The following is a 12484-nucleotide window of genomic DNA, read 5'->3' on the forward strand; positions in this document are numbered from 1 at the left end:
AAGCACGCGAGACTTGTAACAACACACCAGCGCGTGCACAACACGACAAAAATCAATTGCGTGTGATTCCCAAGTCAATATGGTGGACTTCTCCTCAGGCTAGAAAGAGAGGACTTGGCGCCTGCAAATTCATCTCGGTCTTTCTCGGCATGATCGTGTGTTTTACTAAACACATGGTTTACCGTATGCACTTTTGAACAGATCAAAATATGCGATGGTAATTGTCGATTCTTTGTATAATCCTCTAGTTATTTTCCTTAGTTAAACTCGCATCTCCCAGCTGGAGGAAACATGCGTGCTGTAGAACAACGTCACTACCCCCACTGAGGCACGTTTACGTCCTACTGCGCAGACTTTGCGCCATTGTGTCACATGATTCAAAACGGAGGGAGAAAATGCATGCTGTGGTGGTACCGAACCAAACGCCGCCATGGGGTGGTCTGCAACTCCCCGCTTTTTGGTAGTGGACCTTCAACAAAGACGAAGGTTGGGGTAGAAAATATGATCTAAGGTATGAGTTAAACATGTCGATATGGTGTGCGTATGAGCGACTGTACAGTTGCAGCTATGTAATGACGGACCATGCTCGTGGGCATGTTGGTTCAGGGGAAGCCACACGTGCTAGCCACACGTGCTAGCCTACCACCTTGAAATGTTCAATACACGAATTCACCAGCGACCATGTATTTTTGCTCTGTGGTTTGTTAACGTTGCCTACTGTCTATGGATCTGTAGTTAGTTATAAACGCCGACGACGCAATACTTTGTTTACAGCTGTAGCTACCTAGCATTGTTGAGAGGAGAACCGTGGGACTGGCGGATCCATCTTGGCACGCGTTGAAGACCACAGTAGTTACCTAGTGAGCTGAATGGCATTTATAGCCACTCTTGAGTCTAACGCTGATGGATGGATTGGCCTGGGGTTGTCCATTCATTTTGATGCAAACACTGACGGGTCTAGTCTGATTAATCAGGCTGTAATGCCAAATTAATTGGTATATACAGCCTGAAACTAATGCCTGCAAAATCATGTCAATGTTCCTGACAAGCTAGAATAAAATCACTTTAAAAATGACTACTGGTTGTCTGTGTGGTTTGTCCTTTAGCTGTTTGAAATTTGAGACAAAATATCCACAGTAAAGTATTGTTTACCAGGTAGTTAGTTATATGGTTTGTATTGGCACAGGGGTCAAATTAGTTTTATATTGGATATATTGGTTCTATTCAATAGCTATAGATGGGTTAGCTGACAATATAAAAACAATGTAGCAGAAGTCTGAGTTGACAAGATTCTGGATAACCAGGTGGCTAGTTTAATTTTGTTTTTGATACCATGTGTTTTGACAATATGGCAAAAAATTCAAGAAACAACTGTAAAGATGTATTTGAGGGAAATATTGTATATATGTCAATATTCTAAGCTGAACCAGGCATGCCATGAAAATGGTATATTCTAAATCATGGGAGGATGGTGAACAATCCACACCTTTTTTGTGTGGGGGGTGGGGGATTTAAAAAATACTTTTTAGAAGGGTGGCTTGTTCTCCAACCTCCCCTGGATTATAATATACAATTTTTATTGCCATATCATGTGTAACAACTTTCGTCCATTCCCTCGCCCGGGCTCAAACCAGGGGCCCTCGGCACACAGACAACTGACACCCACGAAGCATCGTTACCCATTGCTCCACAAAAGCCAAGGAGAATCACTACTTCAAGGTCTCAGAGCGAGTGACGTCACCGTCACTACTACCAGCTCTTAAAAAGTCATTAAACAATTACTTTCCTGTAGATATTGTCTCAGAGAAGTGGAAGGACAAACTGCTCACAGAACTGGTACAGTACGTTTAAATGTAATATTACTAAATTCTGGCTTATAGGGAAAGTTTAAACAATTTTGCAAACATTAGTTTCGGGCTGTATATACTAATTGTGTATTGCTGCCTGATTAATCAGACTGACAGCGCATGAGATCAACAACACTAGTGGTTTTGGATGAAGGCTAAAGTTAAGCGACAGTTGCACTCAATGAGGCAGTTGAAATTAGCTTTCAAAGTTGTGATAAGACAAATCTCAGTATCTGACAGAACTTTCTTGATCTTAATTTATTCAGATGGGGCACATGGGTTTTATTCCATGCTCGCCCAAAAGGTGCAAAGAAAAATATATAATGCGATCACAAACAACCAATACTTTATTTACTTACACTTCAGGTGAGAATGACATTGTAGCTTGATGCACAAATCTAAAACAACTATAAACCTGCTGGTAGGGATAGACTGGACAGAGAATCACAACACAAAGCACCAGCTTCATAAGTCTCTGTTTAATGCTCTAGGTCGTATCTCTGGAAATTATTTTAACACAACATACAAAAAATTACATTTAAAATATTAAAACATGTCCCTTGATATCCCATACATGGAATGCTCCAAAAGCAAAATCAAGGTTGTGTGTAAGCACTTTAAACATCAGTGAACGACAAGCTCACATTTCATCCGGCTAATGTCTTAACACATATCCATGCTAACTCTGGTATTCTTCTTGAATACATAAACAATGTTCTGCATATATTCCTGTTTCCATAAATTCTCAATGGTATACTTAAACAATAAAGCATGAGGAGGTGTGGTATATTGGCCATATACCAAACATCTGAGGTCTGCCTTATTGCTATTATAAACTGGTTACCAACATAATTAGAGTAGTAAAAATAAAAAATGTGTCATACCCATGGTATACGGTCTGATACACCACGGGTGTCAGCCAATCAGCATTCAATGCTCAAAACACCCAGTTCATAATTCTAAATAACTCAGTCACAATGTTAGGGGATTATTACAGTGGTGGCCCTGTGTAATGTTATTCTAAGGTTAAATGAGAATACAGATTAAGAACGTGTAGCACACTTTTGGACAGAAGATGCTTATCATAGAGATAAGGGAGTTCGTTAGCAAAGCAGCAAATACCAATGTTCAATACCTACCACCTACAGTACAGTGTACACTAAGGACATAGGGACTGCTTTTATAATCAAATGCTGCCTAAACTTCAAAAGACGCATAATACTATAGAATTTTCCATTATAAAGTTCTGTTTATCAGTCAAATGTACCATTTTAAATATCATTAGTGTTATTGTTTTTTGTTGAATGTAATCATAAGGCTGATTGTGTGTGTCAATGTGAAGTCCTTAGTTTAAAGTACAAAATTACACTGCATATACTGGCAATAAAATGGGGAGAAAGTTTCATTGAGATATGCACTTCAATCCAAGAAATGCTGGTAAGCAGCTGTTTTCAGAAACTTCACTGGAGGGCAGTAGTGAGTGACCAACCATCCACAACCAACTTGTCAGTTTGAAATCTGTAGGGCAGAGGAGCAGGCATGTTGTTCAAAATATAAATCACACATTAATGATCGTGTCTTCATATTCCTCATCCCTGACTTCTTGCTGCAAGGTATCCATTGAGTCCCCCTGCCTCCCACTCTCCTCTTCAGTACAGTTGCAGTTAGGGCCAATGATGTAGCGGTAGTCTCCACCAATAGCCAGAGCTGCCCCAGAAGACACCATGAGCCAGTCTTTCTCATCCTCCTCCATTCCCACACACTGCCAGGGCATTGCTGACCACGAGGGGCCCTCCCCTGGGCCCAGTGCCCCTGGCTCCCCCTCGTCACTCTCCAGGTTAACATAGAGAAGGGCCTCCTTCATAAAACTAGGCCCTGAGTACAGGCTGGCCCATAGCCCCTCCAGCTGGTCAATCAGGTGCTGGAAACTGGGGCGGCACTTGGGAACAGGGCTCCAGCAGCTATGCATGATCTCGTACCTGGAAAAAGATTCAAACTGTCAGGTCATTATTGGAAAAGTCTTCTCAATGAGGTACAAGGTTAAATACAGTAAAATATTACATTTTCTGGCACCAATGATAATTTCATTGTTTAAGTCATTTGAAAAGTATAATATAACCCATCACGATTTGTCAATGCCTGAGTTTTTTCTACCACATCCAGTGGATCGCTCACATGTCATCTTGGCAGTCAGGTGGTTGTTTGAGCCTCTCTCCCTTGATGAGGTACTCGTAGATTTCAGAGTTCTCCACCCCAGGGTAGGGGGTCTGTCCACGTGCCATGATCTCCCACATGGTGACTCCAAACGCCCACTGGTGGGAAACAGTCAGTTAACTTCTGGGGGCGCTAAAGGCAAAGATAACGAATTGACAGTTCCCGAAAACATCTTATCGATGAAACAGACTTGGTGAACATCTGGGGCCACTACATGGTTTAAAAAATGCTAAAATTCAATTAACACATCTGAAAACAAAATCTGCATTTTATCTATGATGTATTGACTTACATTAAAAAACAAATGTAATCCTTTCCACAAAGCTGATTTGAAGAGGGATCCCCAACTAAAATATTGCTGTCTTACAGTGTCAATATAATTTTGAAAGCGATGCTATGACCACTGAGGGTGCGTCTGGTTGTACGTAACGTACCACATCACTCTGAGTAGTGTAGACATTGTCAGCAAGGCTCTCTAGTGCTATCCACTTGACAGGCAGCTTTGAGACGGATCCTTGTCTGTAGTAGTCACCACTGTAGATTTTCTTTGAAAGGCCAAAGTCTGCCACACAGACTGTCAAGTTTTCACTCAGCCTATGAATAAAGGAGTGGAGATGGTCACAATCTAACCCTGAGGCAGAACCAAGCTCTAGTAAATTCAGTGTGTAAACCATATTAGAGGGAGTTCCAGTTAAGAAATAGAGTAAAGTGACAGGCTGCGTCTTAAAATTATGCCCCATTTCGGGGTTTGTACGCTCATGAGAATCATGGAAAAGTCATGATATTTTAAAATGGTATTTCAGGCCTGGAAAGGTTTTGGAAAATCTTAAAAGTTTTAGAAAATGTATTTAATAATTTTTGTTAATTTAATTTATTTATTAGGAATCGTTTGTACATATTTTATCAACATATCATTCAGGATCAGAATGACACTTTAGCCAATTATTTTTTACTAGGATTAAATGTCAGGAATTATGAAATTAAGTTTAAATGTATTTGGCTAAGGTGTATGTAAACTTCCGACTTCAACTGTACATACACATAATGTACATAAATATGAAGTCGGAAGTTTAAATACACCTTAGCCAAATACATTTAAACTCAATTGTTCACAGTTCCTGACATTTAATCCTAGAAAAATTCCGTTTTAGGTCAGTTAGGATCACCACTTTACTTTAAGAATGTGAAATGTCAGAATAATAGTAGAGAATTATTTCAGCTTTTATTTCTTTCATCACATTCCCAGTGGGTCAGAAGTTTACATATACTCAATTAGTATTTGGTAGCATTGCCTTTAAATGGTGTAACTTGGGTCAAACGTTTTAGGTAGCCTTCCACAAGCTTCCCACAATAAGTTGGGTGAATTTTGGCCCATTCCTCCTAACAGAGCTGGTGTAACTGAGTCAGGTTTGTAGGCACACGCTTTTTCAGTTCTGCCCACAACTATAGGGTTGAGGTCGGGGCTTTGTAATGGCTACTCCAATACCTTGATTTTGTTGTCCTTAAGCCATTTTGCCACAACTTTGGAAGTATGCTTCAGGTCATTGTTCATTTGGAAGACCCATTTGCGAACAAGCTTTAACTTCCTGACTGATGTTTTGAGATGTTGCTTCAATATATCCACATAATTTTCCTACCTCATGATGCCATCTATTTTGTGAAGTGCACCAGTCCCTCCTGCAGCAAAGCACTCCCACAACATGATGCTGCCATCCCCGTGCTTCACGTTTGGGATGGTGTTCTTCGGCTTGCAAGCATCCCCCTTTTTCCTCCAAACATAACGATGGTCATTATGGCCAAATAGTTCAATTTTTGTTTCATCAGACGAGAGGACATTTCTCCAAAAAGTATGATCTTTGTCCCCATGTGCAGTTGCAAACTGTAGTCTGGCTTTTTTTATGGTGGTTTTGGAGCAGTGGTTTCTTCCTTGCAGAGCGGCCTTTTAGATTATGTCGATATAGGACTTGTTTTACTGTGGATATAGATACTTTTGTACCTGTTTCCTCCAGCATCTTCACAAGGTCCTTTGCTGTTGTTCTGGGATTGATTTGCACTTTTCGCATCAACGTGCGTTCATCACTAAGAGACAGAACGCATCTTCTTCCTGAGCGGAATGACTGCTGCGTGGTCCCATGGTGTTTATACTTGCGTACTATTGTTTGTACAGATGAACGTGGTACCTTCAGGAGTGTGGGAATTGCTCCCAAGGATGAACCAGACTTGTGGGTTTCGGCTGATTTCTTTTGATTTTCCCCCAATGTCAAGCAAAGAGGGACCGAGTTTGAAGGTAGGCCTTGAAATACACCCACACGTACACCTCCAATTTACTCAAATGATGTCAATTAGCCTATCAGAAGCTTCTAAAGCCATGACATCATTTTCAGGAATTTTCCAAGCTGTTTAGAGGCACAGTCAACTTAGTGTATGTAAACTTCTGACCCACTGGAATTGTGATACAGTGAATTATAAGTGAAATAATCTGTCTGTAAACAATGGCTGGAAAAATGACTTGTGTCATGCACAAAGTAGATGTGCTAACAGACTTGCCAAAACTATAGTTTGTTAACAAGACATTTGTGGAGTGGTTGAAAAACGAGTTTTAATGACTCCAACTTCTGTATGTAAACTTCCGACTTAAACTGTACATACAGTACCAGTCAAAAGTCTGGACATCTACTCGTTCCAGGGTTTTTCTTTATTTAAACAATTTTCTACATTGTAGAATAATAGTGAAAACTTCCAAACTATGAAATAACACATATGGAATCATGTAGTAACCAAAAAAGTGTTAAACAAATCAAAGTAGCCACACCTTGATGACAGCTTTGCACACTCATGGCAAGAGTGTGCAAATATATAAAATAGTAAAACATCAAGACAAACCCTTGAATAAGTAGGCGTGTCCAAATTTTCTGGTGCTATATATATATCTTGGCAGCGATTACAGACTTGAGTCTTCTTGGGTATGACGCTACAAGCTTGGCACACCTGTATTTGGGGAGTTTCTCCCATTCTTCTCTGCAGATCCTCTCAAGCTCGGTCAGGTTGGATGGGGAGTATCGCTGCACAGCTATTTTCAGGTCTCTCCAGAGATGTTTGATCGGGTTCATGTCCGGGGTCTGACTGGGCCACTCAAGGACATTCAGAGACTTGTCCCGAAGCTACTCCTGCATTGTCTTGGTTGTGTGCTTAGGGTTGTTGTCCTGTTGGAAGGTAAACCTTCGCCCCAGTCTGAGGTCCTGAGTGCTCTGGAGTAGGTTTTCGTCAAGGTTCTCTCTGTACTTTCCTCCATTAATCTTTCCCTCGATCCTGATTAGTCTCCCAGTCCCTACCGCTGAAAAACATCCCCACAACATGATGCTGCCACCACCATGCTTCACTGTAGGGATGGTGCCAGGTTTCCTCCAGACGTGAAGCTTCGCATTCAAGCCAAAGAGTTCAATCTTGGTGTCATTGGACCAAAGAGTCTTGCTTGTCATAGCCTGAGAGTCCTGTAGGTGCCTTTTGGCAAACTCCAAGCGGGCTGTCATGTGCCCTTTTACTGATGAGTGGCTTCTGTCTAGCCACTCTGCCATAAAGGCCTGATTGGTGGAGTGCTGCAGAGATGGTTGTCCTTCTGGAAGGTTCTCCCATCTCCAAATAGGAACTCTAGAGTGACCATCGGGTTCTTGGTCCCCTCCCTGACCATGGTCCTTCACCCCCGATAGCTCAGTTTGGCCGGGCAGCCAGCTCTAGGAAGTCTCTTGGTGGTTCCAAACATCTTCCATTTACGAATGATGGAGGCCACTGTGTTCTTGGGAATCTTCAAAGTTGCAGAAATGTTTTGGTACCCTTCCCCAGATCTGTGCCTCGACACAATCCTGTCTCTGAGCTCTACGGACAGTTCCTTCGACCTCATGGCTTGGTTTTTGCTCTGACATGCACTGTCAACTGTGGGACCTTATATAGACAGGTGTGTGCCTTTCCAAATCATGTCCAATCAATTGAATTTACCAAAGGTGGACTTTAACCATCTTAAGGATGATCAATGGAAACAGGATGCACTTGAGCTCAATTTCGATTCTCATAGCAAAGAGTCTGAATACTTATGTAAAAAGTGTCTAAAAACGTGTTTTTGCTTTGTCATTATGGGGTAGTGTGTGTAGATTGCTGAATATTTGTATTTATTTAATTCATTTTTGAATAAGGCTGTAACGTAACAAAATGTGGAAAAAGTCAAGGGGGCTGAATATTTTCCGAAGGCACTGTAGATATATATAAAAAAAAATGTTTTTAAGGAACTCTCATTCCGGCTTTAAACTTACTCTTGAAAGTTGTAATAGTAGATTGCACAAGGTGCAATTTCGAAATTGGGTAGTGCATCATCAGTTCCTCTTGTCAGTCATTGCATACCTTAGAGAGCTATTTATAACTTGTAAGAACTGTCCAGATCAACTATCCCATGTCAGCTAACGTTTATTTTTAGATTTGTTTTTGTTTATAGATATTATACTTTTTTTGTCACTCATATCACATGAATACACATGGCAAAATGTATAGAATTGAAAGAAGGGGTGTGCATAGTTTGTGTCATGAACAGTGTCTGTGCCCATAGAAATAGTAATGGGGGGGACACACAGGATATTCCCCAATGCTGGAAGGAGCCCCCCCGAGTGAAAAACCCCTGCACTAGTTAACTGTTGAACTATTATTAGCATGTATTCATGTTTTCGTCATGTCCCCAAAAACTTTCTACAGACTAACAATTTTTTGGGATGAAAGGAATTATTCACTTCAACATTGTATTAGTTGGGTTTTGGTTCAGTTGCAGTGAATCAAAATAATAATTTGTGAATCGCAAACAATAATTATTTTGTAGATACTTCCAGTTGATTTGGGCATCCACTGTATGGGACATTCAACTCAAGATGCTAGTCAGCCTGCAGAGTAAACACCAAGTTAGCTTATAAACTTAACTAGAAAAGGTATATTTCCTGAAGAAAATTTGTGGGTTTGCTTCAGCTGAATAAAAAGATTTGTAGCCAACAACAGCCACTTGATCTTTGATATATTGAATGAGCGAGTTATTTCAAAAGGCATAAAATGTATTTGGTTGTAATATTTTTCATCAAGGGTGATCAGCCGTCCTCCAGAAGAGCTAATGTATGTACAGGCCTTTATTCCAGCCCCCCTCCAACAAACCATATTGTAGAGATTAGCTGCCCAACTGGACCTTGATAAACTGTCTCTGTGTTTGAGCAGGGCTGGATCAAAAGCCTGTACATCAAGTATCTCTCCAGACTGAGGGTTGACCACGTGTTTTTTACAGTTGCCTAACCGGTACTCTACTTTGTGGGACTTAAGTGCCTTGTACAACAACAAGAGATTGTGCATGGGATCAGAGAGCAAGCCTCCCAGTGTTGATACCACATTAAGCACATTTTTCATACGTACATAGAGACACCACCAATTGTTGGTCATGGAAATTTGGTTAAACGTCATGGAGAAGTCTTGGAAAAGTTATAATATTCCTTCTGTCAAAATGTGTATGAACCCTGCTATTTAGTGCACTAGTTTTGACCAGGGCCCATAGGGCTCTGATAGAAAGTAGTGCCCTTTATAGGGAATAGGGTGCCATTTGAGATGGAGCCACTGTCTACTCTGCTGGTAATTCACTCACATGCAGTTGCGTGCAGCCAGATCCCTGTGTATGATGCTTTTGTTGCTCAGGTACTCCATTCCACGAGCGATGTCCAACATAAACTGAATGAGCATCTGCAGTGACACTGTCTGTGTGAGGGAGAGACCGCAACATTACTTTGTTAAAACATGATTTGAAGATATGCATCAATTAGAAAGTGTCCTGGAAAAAAAATATTTGGCCCCACTAAGACTTGTCTTTCCAGTATAGTCTATAACAGGAAATGATGGAATGATTTAAACATGCATCTAAACTGACAACTAACAGTGGAAGACCTTGAATGTCTAGATGCATATATTTTTATTATGGAGATCAAGTTTATAAATTGCCTGGATGGGCTGATGAGACAGTGGATAGAACAGAGTAAATAGGCATTTTAATGTCATAGATTTAGCTGGTGGTAACGGTGGAATAGACACCTGCTGGAATGCGGTATTAATCCATCAGCATTCAGGATTAGATCCACCCGTTGTATAAAGTAACTGTTTGTGTTACTGTTTGTATCAATATACACTCAGTGGCCAGTTTTAGGTTCACCAACCCTGTTCATGAAAATGGTGCTCTCCTACAGACAGTGGGTCACGTGGCTGTGATTTGCTAAAAAAGCAAGCAGACAGGCATTCAGTTACTGTTCGATTGAACATTAGAATGGGCAAAATAAGTGACCTACGTATGTTCGTCAGTGGCGCGTCGTCCTGGGCTTTTCATGCACGACAGTGTCTAGGGTTTACCGAGAATGGTGCGAGAGAGAAAAAACATCCAGTCAGCGGAAGTCCTGTGGGTGAAAACAGCTCGTTGATGAGAGAGGTTGAAGAAGAATGGCAAGAATTGTGCAATCTAACAGGTGGGCCACAAACAGGCAAATAACGGGGCAGTACAACAGGGGTGTGCAGAACGGCAATTTGGAACACAACTCGTCGGTCCTTGTTACGGATGGGCTATTGCAGTAGACTATCACACTGGGTTCCACTCCTATCAGCTGGAAAAAGATTGCCTTGTCTGATGAATCCCCGTTCCTGATGGCAGAGTCAGGATTTGGCTTTTGCGGCATAAGTCCATGGCCTCATCTTGCCTGGTGTCAATGGTACAGGCTGTTGGTGTAATGGTGTGGTGAATGTTTTCCTGGCACACGTTAGGTCCCTTGATACCAATTGAGCAACGTTTCTATGCCCTGAAGAATTCAGGCGGTTCTGGAGGAAAAGGGGTCCGACCCCGTGCTAGATGGGTATGCCTAATAAACTGGCCACTGAGTGTTTATGTCCCTGAATTGGCTATGTATTTTAGTATGCATACAAGAGTGTATAAAACGTATAGGTGACTACTCACAAAGGGCTCGTCTCAAGGCGGGACATGAGCAGAAAGGTGTGAAGATCCCCATGCTTCATGAAGGGCAGGATAACCATGGGGATGGGCAACCGTTGCTGAGGCCGCCTGTGCAAACTCACTCCTAGAGAATAAAAATATATTCAATCAACAACTCCGCAGAACAAGTCAGTCGAAGCCAGGACCAGCTCCAGGCATAAGTGACATAAGTGGTCGCTTAGGGCCGCAGGCTGCTAGGGGACCCCCAACCTAACCCCCCCCCCCTTTAGTGTTTAGGAACTCACTAATGAGAGTAAGATTAGTAGAACACACCAGGTGCAATTTAATCTCTGGTTGTGCATCAGCAGTTTCTCTTGTTATGTCAGTTACTGACAGTCACTCAATTAGCCATGTCAACTAACAATTTTTAGATGAGTAGTTTGTTTAGCCAGCTATCATGGCTGAATACAGACAGGGCACTCGCCCAGGGGCCCTGACCTCCAGGTTGCCCCCATTGATTTTGTTTGTAATTTTCACTCATATCATATTAGATATCCACCCCATGGCAAAATGAGTAGAATTGCATGAAATTCTTTATAAAATGTAAATAAATAAAAATGTCAGGTCATCGTAAAATCTGTAGAATTGCAGTTAACTTAATTTAAAACTCTATACACCTTGGCAAAATGTGCAAAATTGCAGGAAATTAACTTAAAGCGTAATATGTTTTTCTCTCCGCATCAAGAGGGGGGACACAAATGTTTTGCCATGAGGTGGGGGCTCCTCCAACCAAATCTCGCTTAGGGCCCCCATAAGACTAGGGCCGGCCCTGGTCAAAGCACATTGATTGATGGGCAACTCTTAAAACACTCCGTTTCTGATCCTAAGTAGCCTTACTTGTTGTTGTATTATATGTGCAAGCTGTTATTATTTGGAATCTGGCAATGCCTTTCTTAATTGCCCCTAAGGATATAAATAAAGTTAGATTTAATTGAAGTGAGTCGGCAGAAGTAAAATGTGTCTTCACTGCCACTAACCAATGAGCTGGATGACATTTGGATGGTGGAAGTCCTTCATGTAAGCAGCCTCTTTCAGGCACTGCTCAATATCACATGATGAGTTGATATCCGCTGATGTAAAAAGGACAGAGAACATAAATTATCATAACTTCCAAGGACTTATTAGTTCACATTATACAGGTACAATTATCATGTGTATCAATGTATTATCCACTGACACACTCATAAGAACAGGGCTGTTAACCCCGGGATCATGGCTAAATTCCAACCTTGGCCACATTACATCATGGCCATCAAATCATCCCCCTCATTCCTAATTGGTATATATCACTCCTCACCTCTCCACATGATAGCTGATGTGTGGTGAGCGTTCGGGCACCAAAATGGTCGCCGTGCTTCACCCAGGTGGATGCTACACATTG

At 41.5% G+C, this 12484-nt stretch overlaps 1 protein-coding gene and 1 long non-coding RNA gene across 2 annotated transcripts in view; one reads left to right on the forward strand and one right to left on the reverse strand.

Annotated features, from left to right (window-relative positions):
• The first annotated feature begins 107 nt into the window (after positions 1-107).
• LOC115138718 (uncharacterized) lies at positions 108-1075 on the forward strand. The gene is made up of 2 exons (XR_003864994.2): positions 108-511; positions 775-1075. It is a non-coding gene; the product is annotated as an uncharacterized LOC115138718 (long non-coding RNA).
• Positions 1076-2171: 1096 nt separating this feature from the next.
• LOC115138717 (tyrosine-protein kinase receptor TYRO3-like) overlaps positions 2172-12484 on the reverse strand; it is a 32620-nt gene continuing 22307 nt past the window's right edge. The window contains exons 14-20 of the mRNA XM_065025798.1: positions 12081-12173; positions 11068-11188; position 10700; positions 9721-9830; positions 4496-4655; positions 4023-4159; positions 2172-3826 (exon numbers count right to left, since the gene is read on the reverse strand). Coding sequence (XP_064881870.1) covers positions 3406-3826; positions 4023-4159; positions 4496-4655; positions 9721-9830; position 10700; positions 11068-11188; positions 12081-12173 — 1043 coding nt within the window. The 3' untranslated portion in view covers positions 2172-3405. The remainder of the gene's footprint in view (positions 3827-4022; positions 4160-4495; positions 4656-9720; positions 9831-10699; positions 10701-11067; positions 11189-12080; positions 12174-12484) is intronic.

Source organism: Oncorhynchus nerka, linkage group LG12 (assembly GCF_034236695.1).
Source record: "Oncorhynchus nerka isolate Pitt River linkage group LG12, Oner_Uvic_2.0, whole genome shotgun sequence".
NCBI classification, from domain to species: Eukaryota; Metazoa; Chordata; class Actinopteri; order Salmoniformes; family Salmonidae; genus Oncorhynchus; species Oncorhynchus nerka.